Source organism: Pteropus vampyrus, unplaced genomic scaffold (assembly GCF_000151845.1).
Source record: "Pteropus vampyrus isolate Shadow unplaced genomic scaffold, Pvam_2.0 Scaffold133, whole genome shotgun sequence".
NCBI lineage: Eukaryota > Metazoa > Chordata > Mammalia > Chiroptera > Pteropodidae > Pteropus > Pteropus vampyrus.
The window spans coordinates 3,253,186-3,269,025 of NW_011888914.1; the positions used below are offsets into that span (position 1 = coordinate 3,253,186).

General features: G+C 35.5%; 1 protein-coding gene across 1 annotated transcript in view; it reads left to right on the plus strand.

The window, feature by feature from the left end:
* MDN1 (midasin AAA ATPase 1) overlaps positions 1-15,840 on the plus strand; it is a 140,584-nt gene that overhangs the window by 64,439 nt on the left and 60,305 nt on the right. The window contains exons 33-45 of the mRNA XM_011367395.2: positions 290-419; positions 2,560-2,778; positions 3,511-3,708; positions 5,194-5,402; positions 6,086-6,208; positions 7,977-8,174; positions 8,919-9,026; positions 9,397-9,585; positions 12,073-12,162; positions 12,268-12,531; positions 12,639-12,900; positions 14,011-14,170; positions 14,951-15,067. Coding sequence (XP_011365697.1) covers positions 290-419; positions 2,560-2,778; positions 3,511-3,708; positions 5,194-5,402; positions 6,086-6,208; positions 7,977-8,174; positions 8,919-9,026; positions 9,397-9,585; positions 12,073-12,162; positions 12,268-12,531; positions 12,639-12,900; positions 14,011-14,170; positions 14,951-15,067 — 2,267 coding nt within the window. The remainder of the gene's footprint in view (positions 1-289; positions 420-2,559; positions 2,779-3,510; positions 3,709-5,193; positions 5,403-6,085; positions 6,209-7,976; positions 8,175-8,918; positions 9,027-9,396; positions 9,586-12,072; positions 12,163-12,267; positions 12,532-12,638; positions 12,901-14,010; positions 14,171-14,950; positions 15,068-15,840) is intronic.

Below are 15,840 nucleotides of genomic sequence, written 5' to 3' on the forward strand. Positions count from 1 at the left end.
ACCCAGTAGGTCTGGAATCCTACGTGTATGCTATACTCTATAAGACCTTGAAGCGTTGTACCATGTCTATCAAGAAAGTGATGACAATACCAACCTGCAGGGTACGGTGGGGATTAATGAAATGACATAAAAAAGGAGCCAAAACAAAGTAGGTCTTCAGTAAATTGTATCTAGTAATAAAACAAGTCTGTAGTATTTGCCAGACTCAAGCTAACATTCTTCAAAGGATTTTGTTTTTTAACTTTTCTCATAGGTATTACATTCATATTACAATTTGTGTTACTTGTAGTTGTCTCCTGCATTAAGGAACCGGTTTACGGAAATATGGTGCCCTCAAAGCACAAGCCGTGAAGATTTAAAACAGATTATCAGCAGTAATCTTAGTCCAGGATTGTCTCTGGGCAGAATAGATCATAAAGGTGAGAGTTTTCAGGTGGTGGTGGTGGTGGTGGTAATGAGATAGAGGGGGCTGTGTGTTAAAAATGAGGGGTGTGGTATAGGACATTAGCATTGTGTATTTATGGTATATTATGCAGAAAGGGAAGTAGAGAATTGAGAACAAAATATATCTAAGGAAATATGATACTAGCCTATTATTGTCTATTAAAGTGTCTCTTTTTCACATTGCCTCCTTTACCAGGGTTATTAAATTCTAGCTTCCTTATTGCTTCACCTGTTGGCCATTTTTATGTAATTAGCTAAAGAAAAATTTGGTTTAAATTTTAGTCATTATCACCTTTAGAAAATATCATAGAATTTTAAACTACATTTCTTTAGTTGTCAACTAATTTATTCACTATATTTAAAATTTTTTTATCATAAAAATTTTCAAACATAAGGAAACTAGAATAGTATTAAAAGACTCCCATGTATCTATAACCTAGATTTAATAATTCTTAAAATTTTTAGTAAAAGTCAAGAAATTTATTACATGGTTCTTTTTTTATTAAGCCTAGATTGCTTTGACATATATGTGTGTGTGTACATATATACACAGTTAAAAAAAATTTTTACTGCGATACAGTTGACATGCGACCTTATATTAGTTTCAGGTGTGCAACATATGATTTGATATTTGTATATATTACTAAATGATCACCATAGCAAGGCTGGTTAACATCTCTCATTATGATACATATGCATGTATCTTTGAGTTGTATTTCTAAAAGTAGAAATAGGGAACTTCATAGCTCCCATTGGTTTATGGCTTGCTTGCTCTCCTGAAAGATGGTCTCATTACCAGCAACTTAGTAAATGCACCTGCTTGGCATAGTCCTTCCAATATGGAGTTTTCATTTTTAAAAATGTAATGAAATCTGTTATTTTATCCTTGTTAACTTAGTGGATATTCTAAAATTTCATTTTGATTACTAGTGGCAGGGAGCATTCTATGTAGTTTATTTTTTTAATAAGTATTAATGATTTTACATGTTGGTATTAAGTATTTTGGGATAATCTTTATTACATTTATCACAGGTTTCTACTTTGTTACCTCTTAATATTTGTTGTAAAAGAAAAAAATACTTGAACCCATCCACTTTATCTGGAGATCTTGTATTCAGTAGTCATGGTTTGATTGCTCTTTATCAGTGAATCAAGCTGTCCATTTTCATTAAGTCCTTGATGTACCACAGGTTTTTTTCAGGATCCAAGTACTCATATTTAATATCTATTGAAACAAAATTTAATTTCTTTCCATATTGTTACTAGACTTTTCCCTTTGAGTTATTTTTAGTTCTTTTTAAAGATTTGTGTTTTTTTCCTGTAACGAGTATTTTTCTTCTAATTCTCAATATAATCTTGAAGGATGTTGTTGAATAGTCTATATTTCAGCAGTCTTGATTCCTTCTCATGTTTTCTTTAAAAAAACATTAATTGGCATTTATACTTTTTAGATAAATGTTTACTATTGATTTTAGAAGCTATAAAGTGCACTGCCAAATTTAATTGGCATTACTTTGAATCTTAAATATGCTACCTAAGAAGTATTTTATTTTCAAATATTTTACAATATGAAATTATAATAATTAGAATAGCCATTTAACTTAAATTATGAAATAAAATTTGTAAATCCTTTAATTTGCTGAATTCTAATTGATGCGTTGATTTAGGAAATCAAACAAAAAACCTAAACCAAATACCACTGCAAATGTGGTATTTTTAAATGAATCATTTAAAAATATAATAAAATTTCTGTATGTTCTAAGCTCATTGTGTCTGAACTTCAGAATTGTATCTTAACATGAACCAAATGCAGAATTTGAGTTTTCAGAGTAGCTTCTTAGGATATCATTCTCAAGCGTTTTTGTTTGTTTTGTTTGTTTTTTGGTATGTGTGGAATGCTCTTCATGAACCCCTTGGGAATTCAATAAAAACTATGGACCTCCCCCTGCCCCCTCACTATTAGAAGAATGATTAATGTAAATTAACAAAAATTTGCATAGACTCTCATGAAACATAGAGTCTTTTCAGGCCATTTGAGCCCCAGATTATAAGCCCCCATTCTGAAAATTTTATAAATAGCAAATACTTTTGCTTTCTTGTGTTCTTGTGTTTTAGGGGCTGACATAGCTGAGGTGATGCTGGATTTCATTGACTGGCTAACCCACCAGGAATTTGGCCGGAGATGTGTGGTCAGTATCAGAGATATCCTGTCCTGGGTTAACTTCATGAACACAATGGGGGAGGAAGCTGCTTTGAAAAGGCCAGAGACCATCTCCACTGTGACATCTTTTGTCCATGCTGCATGCCTGGTGTACATAGATGGAATAGGTTCAGGTATGTTTTCTGTTAGCTAGTGGGGACAAAGGGTTTAGGGTAAGAGGGGAGTATGAAATGGAGCAAGTTCAGACTTCTGACCCAGATACTTTATAGAATCATTACTCTAACATTTCCAGCACTCAAAATGGCTTTCTTTTTCTTTTTACTCTCAAAGATATAACAGAAACTTCTCATTGCTTATAGACCAGGGACTTGGTAAACACGAAGTCGTGATTATGAATAGAAAGAAGACTGTTGGAAATACCCTTGCTCCTGAAGGACTGGATAATTCTTAACATGAATAGTTATTTATAGATAATGAACCTGAATCCAAAATTCAATATTTAAGTTCTGTTTTTTCAGCCATGAAGATTAGAAATATAAAGCAAAATGATCAGTAGTACCACATTAGTTACTCTTATATCCAGGCTAATTTATCATGGAGTGCCTGGAGTGCTTTTCTGAATAAACTGCTGCTGAACTGATGATCTGTAAATTGTGGGGAGAGAGGAGTCAGACTTCTTCTTTAGGATTGCTAAAGAAGCAATCCTAAAGCTTCTTCTTTAGGATTGCTAAAGAAGAAGACTTTTTCTTCTTTAGGATTGCTAAAGAAGCAATCCAGCAATTGTATTTAGGCTACTATTCAGCTAGGGCCTCATTTCCCCAAGACTCTGTCCTAGAGCTCCTGCTGAATGGTTGTGAAGCTTGGTGTTGTGCTGTCCTTTGATGGACAAATCTTCTGTCTTTTAGGGGTCACTTCCTCTGGGTTTGGTACAGCCCTCTTGGCTCGTAAAGAATGTCTGAAATTCCTAATTAAAAAACTTTCCAAGATAGTCCGACTTACAGAATGTCAGAAAAATGAATTGAAGATTTATGACAGACTCAAGGCCAAAGAATTCACTGGGATAGATAACCTTTGGGGAATTCATCCATTTTTTATACCAAGAGGTAAGAATGATTTTAAGTAAATGAGGATTCTCTTCTTGTAGATCATAGCTACTTGACTTTTATTGTGACTTTTAGCATATCATACTCATGATTATTGTTGAAGTCGTTGTCTGAGTTAGAATCTGACTTGACATAACCATAATTGTGTGAATGGTTAAAAATATGTAACTTGCATGTGAAAATAGGGGAAAATATGGTTTGTAATCTAAAAAATTATTGTAAAAATGCATTTATTTATTTATTTATTTATTTATTTTGTGCTTAAAAGAAGAGTTTTCCCTTAGTGATAATTCAGCCCAAATGTATCAACTATAGAAACTCATCACATTTTGCAGAAATAGTTTTATGAATTCTCGAGAACAGGAATTGCGCCACTGATATTTCTGTCCTTGGCATCTGACATGTAGCCTGGCAGTCACAGGTATTCAGAAAATGTCTGTTGATTGAGTAAATAGATGAACAAATGAATAAATGGAAAATTCAGGTGGGTTTGTGTTCTAATCCTTGCTTTCATTAAGTTGCCTCTACCAAATACTTAAATGAGGCAATTAGATTAGCTATCTTCCAAGGTACTAGTAATTTTTCAGATTGTTGCTTCCCTAGCAGGGCCATCTGTTTCTTGTTCTTTCCTTCCTCCCTACATTAATAACTGCCTGAAATGTATAGAGGTACAGTGGCAGTTACTGGGTAGTTCACTGGTGAACAAAGCCAGACCAGGTTCCTGGCTAAATGGAACATTGCCCCTTCCCTCTCCTCCTTCAACAGCACCCTCTTCATCCCTGATGAGGCCTCCATGATCTAACCATTAGATCTTTTCCTAAACCACCATCAAAGTATTCAGTTCTCTTGTAGTAGCTTTATGCTAGTGGCCTGGAACTGTCCAGGGTGGTCCTCGCTTCTGCTTTCATAGCTGAAGTGATTCATATTTTCCTAGCCCTCCAAACTGGTGTACCAAAAGTTTCTTCCAGGAGATATAGTGGAACAGATGTTAAGTACTATTAAACTATTATTAGTCTGCACTTCAGTTACATTATTGGTTAAGGATGCATCTCAAATTGTCTTGGTGGCCTAAAAACCTTGAATGAAATTGTTTGTATGCCTGGTGTACACTTGAGTTTTAGGAAAATACCTACTTATAAAGGTAAACTGTACAAGTACATATAGTAATTCCAGGTTTAGGTTGTGAAAGGAATGATGTGTACTTATAGTTAGATCTATGTACATAGGTATATGTATATGTATAAGAGATGGAGAGATCTGTGCAGTAGACACAGTTGAGGAAAGTATGCTGTTGGCTCTTCCTCTGAAGCGTTTTATGGACCCAAAAGTGGGGAAATGTTGAGATAAGGCTGAACATTTTCACTGCAGCTGGTATTTCACTTATCGACACTATACTTGGTAGATTCTTCTAATCTTGGATTGACACGTGCATATGATTTGGTGATGTCCAGCTTATATGTGTTTCCCCGCTCCCCTCCACTTAAGGACCTGTCCTGCACAGGAATAATATTGCTGACTATGCACTCAGCGCTGGCACCACAGCTATGAATGCCCAGAGACTCTTAAGAGCTACAAAACTGAACAAACCCATCCTCCTGGAGGGCTCCCCTGGTGTGGGCAAGACGAGTTTGGTGGGAGCACTAGCAAAGGCTTCAGGCAACACCCTTGTTCGAATCAACTTGTCAGAGCAGACGGTAAGCTTAGTCATCCTACAGCTGATGAAGATAGGTATAGGTAGTAATATTTGTATCTGTTTATAGAGGTTCCTAATCAAAAAGCTATGACATTTTTAATACCCCAAATATTTTGTGACTGTTAAGACCACAGCAACCTGACCTTTCAATCTAATTCTGGATTCATTAATAGCCGACATCTGTAATAATAATCTCTCTGGATGCTTTATTTTAATTCTCTTTTGAGAGAAAACCACTTTAGTATTTATTGTAATAAAACTTCTTTTTTTGTCCTTTCTAAAAAAAAATTAGAAATAAAATGACCTTTAAACAATCTTACAAAAATATGGGACAGATAACAAATGAGAACCTCTTAGGATGGGTTCTGGGAGCAGGGCCTGGGTATCGTTATTGGTTTTTGTTTTTAAAGCTCACCAATTAATTGCCAAGTATAGCCACAGTTGAGAACTACTGATTTGGAGATCCAGCTCCAATTGATTGGTATTTAGAGTATTGTGGTGAGGTTTTTTGGGGAAATATCTGGGCTTCTGGTAAAAAGTGCTGAGATTTATTAGTTCTTTCTTGAGTATAAGAAGGAAAAGTGGCACAAGACACAAGTATTTATCATTTTAGATTTAGAATCTTGGGATCTAGTTAATTTTTTATGTAATTTTGGCTTTTCCTCACTTCTGCCCCTCTCAAAGGATATCACGGACCTGTTTGGAGCAGATCTACCAGTTGAAGGTGGCAAGGGAGGAGAGTTTGCCTGGCGTGATGGCCCCTTGCTGGCTGCTCTGAAGGCCGGCCATTGGGTTGTGTTGGATGAGGTGAGAAGACTGTCCCTCATGCCAAGGATTATCATCTCAAGTGTGAAGAGCAGTTGTACTTTTCATAGCTCTAGATCATTTCTCAGTGGATGATCATGCTGTTGGCTAGTAAAGACATTCTCTAATGAAAAGAATCCTCCATGATTTCTTTTAATAATAAGAATAATAACTTGTCAGAAACTATATAGAAGTTCCTCTATATATAATCTACAAGCTTTCCTACTTTTGTAAGCTAGCCTCCAGAGAAAAACTGTCTCTTCACTAGTTTATTCTGTAGTCTCTGGCATGCTTACTGTTTGTATTTATTTCATGGGTATTTACAAATATTGTCAACCACCTTCTGTTTTATCGTTGCAATAGAGACTGGGGAAAGTTAAGAGACATACAAAAATGGTGAGAAAATGATTAATGTTATATGTGCATTATGGATAAAGTATTGACCAGAAGGACTGAGTATATTATTATGAGATAAGTGTTGAATCTCAGTGACTGACAAGCAGCTAGAAATATTGAAAAGCAATGCACAAAAATGAAAAATTTAAGGTTGTGGCCAAAGGAGTCATGTCAGTTTGAGATTTGCAGTATTAATTCAGGAAGAGGCTAAGAACTCGTTTGTGGAGCTTATGTGTTTAGAGCGATGAAAATGCTACAGAGGAAACTTTTGATGTAGACCCCAGTGGGTTCCCTAGATTCAGACCACTTTAAGTCTGAAGTCAGAGGGTGTGCCGTACATTCCTTTTCTGCAAAGCTGCTTTCTGCTTATCTCAGGGTGATGTTAAGGAGAGAGTTTTTTTCCCCTAGATTTTTTTTTGAAGATGTCTGATAGAATATTCATTAGCCAGGAAAGAAGAATGCCTAGTTTTAAAGTTTAAGACTTCTGACTATACTCCTTTTGGGTGAAAATACATCCAGAGACCATATGCCACTCTGGACTTGCAGTCACACTTCAGAGCAGCTTTTAGAACTTCACCTGTTTGGGAATGTACAACAGAATTTTTGTGCTTTGTAGTGCTTATATAAACATGATACTTGAAATTCTAATATAATATAGTTTGGGTTTTGCCCATTTGCATTTTGATTTACATGTTCCCAATTGAATTTTTCCATGTTACCTAAAAACCACCCATACTTCACATTCTTGAGCTTTGAACTCAGCATCTAAAGACTTCCATTCAGCTCTTTTCATTCTGGGCACAAAAACCATGTATTTGTTCTTGTTCACAAAACTGTTAGTGAAAGTTAGCTATATAGATCCACTTTATGTCGTTTATTTCATGACTTTTAAGCCTATTTGGAGATTTCATTCAGTATTTCAACCAGGAAAGATATTTACTTAACTATGTATGTAAAGAGCTATCTTACCTTATCTTTTAAATCCCAGAGTGCAAAAATGAAATATCTGTGTATTGGCAAGTTTTTTTGTAAGCGATGATTTATTTATAAAGTAGGTCGATATAGTGCATATAATGGATTTGTTTTAATTTTGGAGAAGATTTTAACTGCTTTTAAAAAAATTCAGTCTGAATATTCAGTTTACTGAAACTATTAATAATTTATATGCTTAAAATCTCTCCAACATGTATATGAAATAATAATAGGATGAATATACATCAGTCCATCGCTTAGCTTAAGAAATAGAATGTTACCAATATTGAGTTTCCTCCTTTTGAAGATAACACTCTCTTAACTTTTGTGCATGTAGCTCTTTGCTTTTTGTTATAGTTACACAATGTCTATAACAAATATGTACATTTTCTTCTCCAAATAGCTCAACCTGGCTTCTCAGTCTGTATTGGAAGGACTCAATGCTTGTTTTGACCACCGAGGAGAAATCTATGTTCCTGAATTAGGAATGAGCTTTCAAGTACAGCATGAAAAGACGAAGATTTTTGGGTGTCAAAATCCTTTTAGACAAGGAGGTGGGAGGAAGGGCTTGCCCAGGTCTTTCCTTAACAGATTCACTCAGGTGAGATTTTTCTCTTGCCACAGAGATCAAAGGTGGACTGTTGGGGGTGATAAGGCTGCTGGGATGTAGGTATTAGGATCCTGTCTCTGGGAATGGGAGAGAATCAGTTTAATAATCTATTTTTCAATTCCATATCTTTATATAATGAATATTAATGTGACTCATTTCCATCATCACTTCTCTTCTCGTGTGTGAATCCCTTTGTCTTATGTCCCAGAGGACCTGGTTTATTATCAGTTGGAAGAGAGTAAGGTCACCACCCTCTGCAGTATTTTATTATTGTGCTCAAGATAAAGGCCAACATTTGACCTTTTAAAATGTCTGTGTGATCTATTAAAACATTTAAAATTTTTTATAATGAAAACAATACATTTTTTTTAAGAGTGAGAACAAATAACCTCCATGATGAATTAAGAATCCAGGGCCAATCATGTCATTTACATTTGGTATATTTTCCTTACTGCCTTTATTTGCATTTGCAGAGAGAGAGAGAGAACAGAAACATATGTTCACTTGTCTTTATTTAATGTACAGAGCTAACAGAAAAAACTTCTGTTGCTTTATATTTCAAAAATTTTATATGATTATGTATCCTCAAAATGCAAGAAAAGTCTATAACTGAATATATATCTGAAGTATTGTTATTTCGATGTCAAATAAAATTTTAAATCACAAGCAGTAGTCATTTCTGGTATTTCATAAAAAGAAACTAACATTTCTTTATGTTATTTTTGGATTTTATAGGTCTTTGTAGATCCTCTTACAGTAATTGACATGGAGTTCATTGCCAGTACTCTGTTTCCAGCCATTGACAAAAATATTCTTAAGAAAATGGTTGCTTTCAACAACCAGGTAAGTGCTGCACCACTTATATTGTGTTCTTTATTTTTCCAGCTGTAACTGTACCATTATTTTCTCATCTTGGGACACTAACAAATTACCAGTCTCTCTAAGATAAATCACATAGAATTTTACAAGTTTATAGTAGAAGGGAAGCTGCTCAAATTGAGGGTTACAGTAATTCAGTTCTGTTGTATGTATCAGTGTTAATGCTTACAGGGTATTTCTAGCATTTAGAAGTCTGGGTTGGGAAAAGGAAACATCTGAATCAAACCTGTTAATTTCTGTTTCATGTTTTGTATGCATTTGTATTACATTAATAGTGCTTAATGCAGTACCTGGCAGTGGGACGTGTTTCCCAATAAAGGTATTTTCTTTTTAGATTGATCATGAAGTGACCGTCGAGAAGAAATGGGGGCAAAAAGGAGGACCCTGGGAATTTAACCTCCGGGACCTTTTCCGCTGGTGTCAGTTGATGCTGGTTGACCAGTCCCCTGGGTGTTATGATCCTGGTCAGCATGTGTTTTTGGTCTATGGTGAAAGAATGAGATCCAGGGAAGACAAAGAAAAGGTAAGCTTCACACTTGCTCTTTGCGTTTCCATCTGAAAGCTGATTTCTTCTTACGTCAGAGAAGGAGCTTATTCACTGGCAATACCAAATCCAGTGAAGCTGTTTGGAAATTTAGAAATTTTAATTATACCTCAACATACATACATTAAACGTTTACCTACCTCAGGGTCTCACAGGATAGAATAGTTTACGTTGGAGTACACACTTTCTTATTCATCTGAATCTCCTTGTTTACAAACTTTCCTAAAACAGTGTTGCCTTCAGTAATAAAGAACTAGGTTTCCATCATCTTCCAGGCACAAAGGGGAGAAACAGGAAGAGACAGGTGATACCCAGTCGTAGAGGAGGGTTTAGATGTCAATTTAAAGTATTTTGTCTGGAAAATATAAGAAGATATATAGAGAGAATAATCTAAATGGAAGTAAAACTATCCTTTCATAAATAGGAAATAACACTAGAATTCACAGCTTAATAAACTGATAATGTGTGCATTTTGCTTTGTGGTATTTAAAGTCATGTCTCACTGAATGCTCACAACAGCTATATGCGGGAGGTGATGTCATGACTTATTACAGATGAGGATCCAAGGCTCAGCATCGTGAGCAAATGGCAGAGCCAGCTCTCAACCCAGACCTTTCCATTTTGTCTACTATTCCTCCTACCATATCACAGCTGTTTAAAAACATTAATTAATATACATATCCATGCATTAGAAGCAGTAATTTCCATGTTGAAATGTGAACACATGCCTATCTCACAGCACTCGTGGCTTTCACACACCTTTCGTTCTGCTTGTCTCACAGCATAATGCTTTCACTCATTATATTCATGTACCATAAGCTAGTATTTTAATTTCTTTATCCACTCACTAGTTATAGTATATTAATTGTGACCAGACACTGGCCAGTTGGCTAATTGTTATTAGTCAGCTTTGGAATGTTTCTATCACTCTTCCAGTTCACAGTTATTGTAATTGACCAAATAGGTGTTATCTGAGGAAGCAAAAATGTTAGGAAAACTAATAACAGAAGGAAAAAGGCTATAAAAGCTCAAAGAGTTTGGGTAAATTGAATCTGGCTTTATAAAACTAAACCAGCTAGATTGTAAAAGTACTTGTAATTTTAACTCTGGGAGACTATCAAGGAGAGATTATGTGCTTTGGAGAGGATTATAAAGTCAAGCGTCTCCTGAACCTAGGAGTAGGTAACAAGAACACTTTCTCCTGTGCCGCATTTTGACTTATGGCCATTGTTAGACATTAATTATGATTTTATCTTTATTATTATTTTCCTTATGTTTCCCAAACTCTACTTATGTACGTATGTATGTATGTTGAGGTATAATTGACAGGTAACATTATATTAGGTGTACAACACAATGATTTGATATTTGTATAGATTGTGAAATGATCACCACAATAAGTCTAGTTAATATCTGTCACCTTACATAGTTATACAAGTTTTTTTCTTGTGATAAGAACTTTTAAGATCTACTTTTTCAGCAACTTTCAAATATGCAATACATACACTATTATTACCTGTAGTCACTATGCTATATATTATATCTCCATGACTTGATAGCATTATTATTTTTATTTTCTGACTTCAGTCCAGTATGTAATAATTTACATAAGTATTTACCACTTAATTAGAAACAAGCTACTTGGTGTAAATATTTTGGGTGGCTAGAATTCTCCTGCTGCTATAGGCTAAATTAATGTTTTTTAACACCCTATCTTCCTCCAAACCAAATTCCTCTTAGATTTTTAAAAGAAATCCATAAAAGAAACAAGGTTAATGGAAAGTTTGTAACACTATTTCTGCTAAAGAAGGGATAACCATCTGTAAATAGAGAAATAACTTTGCCATTTTACATAAATATTTAGAAGGCTGTTTTTGGAGTCAGACTAGCTTAGATTTAAAATCAGTTCCTAACAATGAACAAATCATATAACTCCCATGAATCCTGTTATTTTTATCTGTAAAATAGAAATAATACTTACTTTGCAAAGCTACAAATAGGATCAGAAATAATCTATTTAAAGCACCAGTTATAATGTTTTGGCACATGGTAGGTATTCAGGAAATAGCCATTGTTCTTAATAATTTATTGCTGTTCTCTTCTACCTTCTTCGTAGGTGGTATCTTGAATGATAAAAGCAAATTAATTTTTCATCTCTAGATTTTCCATAGTATCCATGGCTTTGTTTTAATTTATGGCACTTTTTAACTGGAATCTCAAATAGTTTGAAATTATATGACTTCTCTTTTCTTGAGCTCCAATTTGCTTTCATTCTGAATAAATAAATCTAATCTATCCATTTTATAAGAGGAAATTAAAAAGGATAAGGATATTGTGACTAATGTTCTCTGTTCCCACAATATTGTGACTCATTGTAGAACATGTTTTCTAGAAGCATTCTAGAAGGTTTGGCTCAGAACTTGGTAGCCCGATTTGTGTTTTGATTGTATCAACTTCTTTGTTTAGGTCATTGCTGCCTTCAAGGATGTGTTTAGTTCAAATTCCAACCCATACATGGGAACCAGACTGTTTCACATCACTCCTTATGATGTTCAGGTGAGGAGGCTAGGATAATTCTCCATTCTTTTACAGTCTTCCATGATTTCTTCTGCTCTCACTATCAAGTATGCTTGTCAAGTCTCACTGGCATGTCTTTTTCAGCTGGGCTACTCAGTCCTTTCCCGTGGCAGCTATGTTCCTCCACCATCCCGCCGTCCCTTGTCACTCCTGCACCAGTCATTACAATCTCTGGAGTCAGTTATGAAATGTGTGCATATGAGCTGGATGGTTATCCTTGTGGGTCCAGCCTCTGTGGGCAAGACTAGCCTGGTCCAACTCCTGGCACAACTTACTGGTCACACGTTAAAGATCATGGCTATGAACAGTGCAATGGATACCACAGAGCTTCTGGGTGGGTTTGAGCAGGTAAGTGGTCTGATTGATGGTCTTCTGTGTTGGTGACAACTACAAATAGCAGTATTTTTGACTCTGGCCATTGGCTATGAGGAATTCAGGTGCTTTGGAAATTTCAGGTTGACCTTATACGGCCTTGGAGGCAGCTGCTAGAGAAGGTGGAGGGCACTGTCAGGGCACTGTTAAGAGACAGCCTTCTTGTCAGTGCTGATGATGCAGAAGTAGTGCTGCGAGCCTGGAGTCATTTTCTTCTGACGTATAAGCCCAAGTGTCTTGGAGAAGGTGGTAAAGGTGTTACAATGGAGATTGTCAACAAGCTGGAAGCAGTATTATTGCTTATGCAGCGACTCAACAATAAAATCAGCTCATACTCCAAAGCAGGTATGTATGTTTAGATGTGTGCATCAGACCCTTATCATTGTCCATATAATGTCCATTTATAGGTAATTTATTTGTAAATGCAGTGTCCATAATTTTTTATTAAATTAATAATAACAGTCAAAATTTGAAAATTTTTGTCTTAGCAAACTGAAGCTGATATGAAGTATCCAGAAGCAACCAGGGAAGAAATTGGTTTCTGAAATCGATGGTCTGTTTATAACCAGCTGTAATGATAAATTACTTACATGTGAAACTGGTCTTTCTGTTTGTTGATTTTTTAAAGACTTAATAATTCCTCAAGAAATTGAACATTTTAAACTGAAGAAATCTAAATTGATAGTTAAAATGTGTTTATTTTGTATAGAAAGTGTAAGAAGTTCCTCAGTTAACATGAAACTTTTCTCATTTAATGGTGCAGCTTTCCTCAGATATCACAGCCTTGTGCTCTCTGTTGTTCAGTGTCTGAAAGCAGTTTCATATTTTGCCTGGTTTTCTAATTGTTAAGAGTGGGAGGTTAAATCTGAACCTTATTTCCTCATGGCTAGAAGCAGGAATCCAGTATATATTACTTTGAATTATGCAAAAAAGTCATAAAACAGTTTCTAACAAAAAAGAGCAATTGAAGATTTCTATGAATGAGCTGTATAAACTATAAAGCACTCAGCAAATAAATACCAGTTGTTACTGTAATCATTTGGTCATAATAAAGGAAGCCCAGTTTAGTGGCATTGATTGAATTGTGTCAACTAATAGCACTTCCATTTGGTATAAATGTAGCAATAGGTGGGAGACATTCTTCTGCCATTTGAGAAATTATAACAAAGATTATTTACCTTTTCTATCACCTTTGAGTCACCTCTATCTAGCCATTAATTCAGAAAGCCATTAAGAAACATTTTCTGCCCCCAAACCAAATTTCCTCATCTGTTTTATTTAAACAAAAGCAAAATTTTTTTCCTGTTTTATTATGAAATTTTAAAAAATTGAGCCAGAAGTTTCCAACTTTATTTTAATAAATTTTTAGGGATTTTTGTTTTTGTTTTTTGTTTTTTTTTTGTTTGTTTCAATTGCCCTGATTTGAAATTAAGTGCTGTGCCTGTGACATTTCAGAGTTTGCCAAACTTGTGGAAGAGTTCCGAAGCTTTGGAGTGAAGCTTATGCAGTCATCCAGTGGCCTCAGCCATGGCACATTTGAATGGGTTGACAGCATGTTGGTTCGGGCCCTGAAGTCTGGTGATTGGCTTTTGATGGACAATGTTAATTTTTGCAAGTAAGAACCTTCTGCCTGATCACGAGCGAACCTGACCAAAATTTGATATATTTTTGTCAGAGTAGAAATCCTGGTGGAAGCACTGATATTTTTGATCCACTGTTTCTTAACTAGAAATGCATTTTCAGCCATATTCTGTAGACTTCTCCCTGTGAGGAACAGTGGTAGTTGGTTATTAGCTACATTTTAGTTCTGTATGATACTGAACTGAAGGCTAACAAAATTGTATTGAGCTGAACTGAAGGCTAACAAAATTGGATTACATTTCCAGCCATCTTTGAGTTAGACCTTAATGACCAGATAGATGGTTATTCTTAAGTGCAGATTTTTGAAATGGAAGATCTGATACAGGGCAGATGCTTAGTAAATGTGCATCAATATGTATCACTTTTGATTCTAAAGTAAGGAAGAGGGCAAGTGTAAAATTACCTTTGTTACACAGTATAATAGAAGCTACAGCAGATCAGATGATGTGTTTCTCTACTTGGAACATTTTTCAGAATGTTTAGAATCAAAATCCAGTTACTTTTAAATGGTTTCGATAATGTTGGGAAGTAGGAGAAAGGGGAGGATAAAGAGGAAAGTTATGGCTCAGGGAACTCGCTATTATTTTTCTTATTTTTTAAATGTATTCAACTATTTGTGAGATCACAATTCTATATAGGGGAATGATCTGTGCTGAAAGAAGATATAGGTCAGGAGCAGTGGGAGGCCCCTGTAAGGAAAATAGAGTCAAGGTGGCATGTCAGCCTCTCCACCATTTGAATTCTCTCTGTGCAGCCCCTCAGTGTTGGATCGTTTGAATGCTTTGCTCGAACCTGGAGGTGTCCTCACTGTAAGTGAGAGAGGAATGGTAGATGGCTCTACTCCCACCATAACACCGCATCCCAATTTCAGGTAATTTATACCTCTTAAGTTTCTGTCTAAGGATATGAAAGTCTCAATAGCAGAGGCAGACATTCAGTTGGACCTCCTTACATACATTCATACTCTTAGTCATAAGTATGTTCACCCATTCATTGATTTAGTTAACAAGTAAACAGGAGAGGCAAGGTTTCTGCTATGGGTTGGTGGTGAAGGGTGGAAGCAGGGAGACCAGTTACAAGCCTATAGTAGTTCAGGCAAGAGATAATGATAGCCGATAGCTTGTATTAAGATGGTCAGATGCATAGACTTGCCAATGGACTTGTGAGTTGAGAAAAAGAGGAAGCAAGGATGATACTTAAGTTTTTGACTTGAATAATGGGGTAAATGGGAGTGCCATTCATTGCGAAAGGGAAGACTGGCAAAGGAGTAGATTTGGTTGTGAGGAGGGTCACTAGGGAATCACTGTCTAGTTTTGTAGATGAGTGATAGCTAGATGGAGATGTTACTACACATTGCATATATGAAGCTAATTGTTTCAGGAGAACATAATACTCCCTTTTCTGCTCTGTTTAGGTGAGTTAGAATGTTAAGTTAGCTCTGGCAGATTTGGGGAATATCTGAAAGTAAGAATTTTAAAGTTCTCAGCACTAAAGGTGCACTGGATATACAATCCTAAGCAAAGTAAGTTTAGAGAATTGATTTGCTGTATTGATGCATTTTGGAAGATAGAATAAAGATGAAAATAGCAGACTTTGAATTAGTGGTGTCTTGATAATATCCCTGAAGATGAGCTATATGTGATT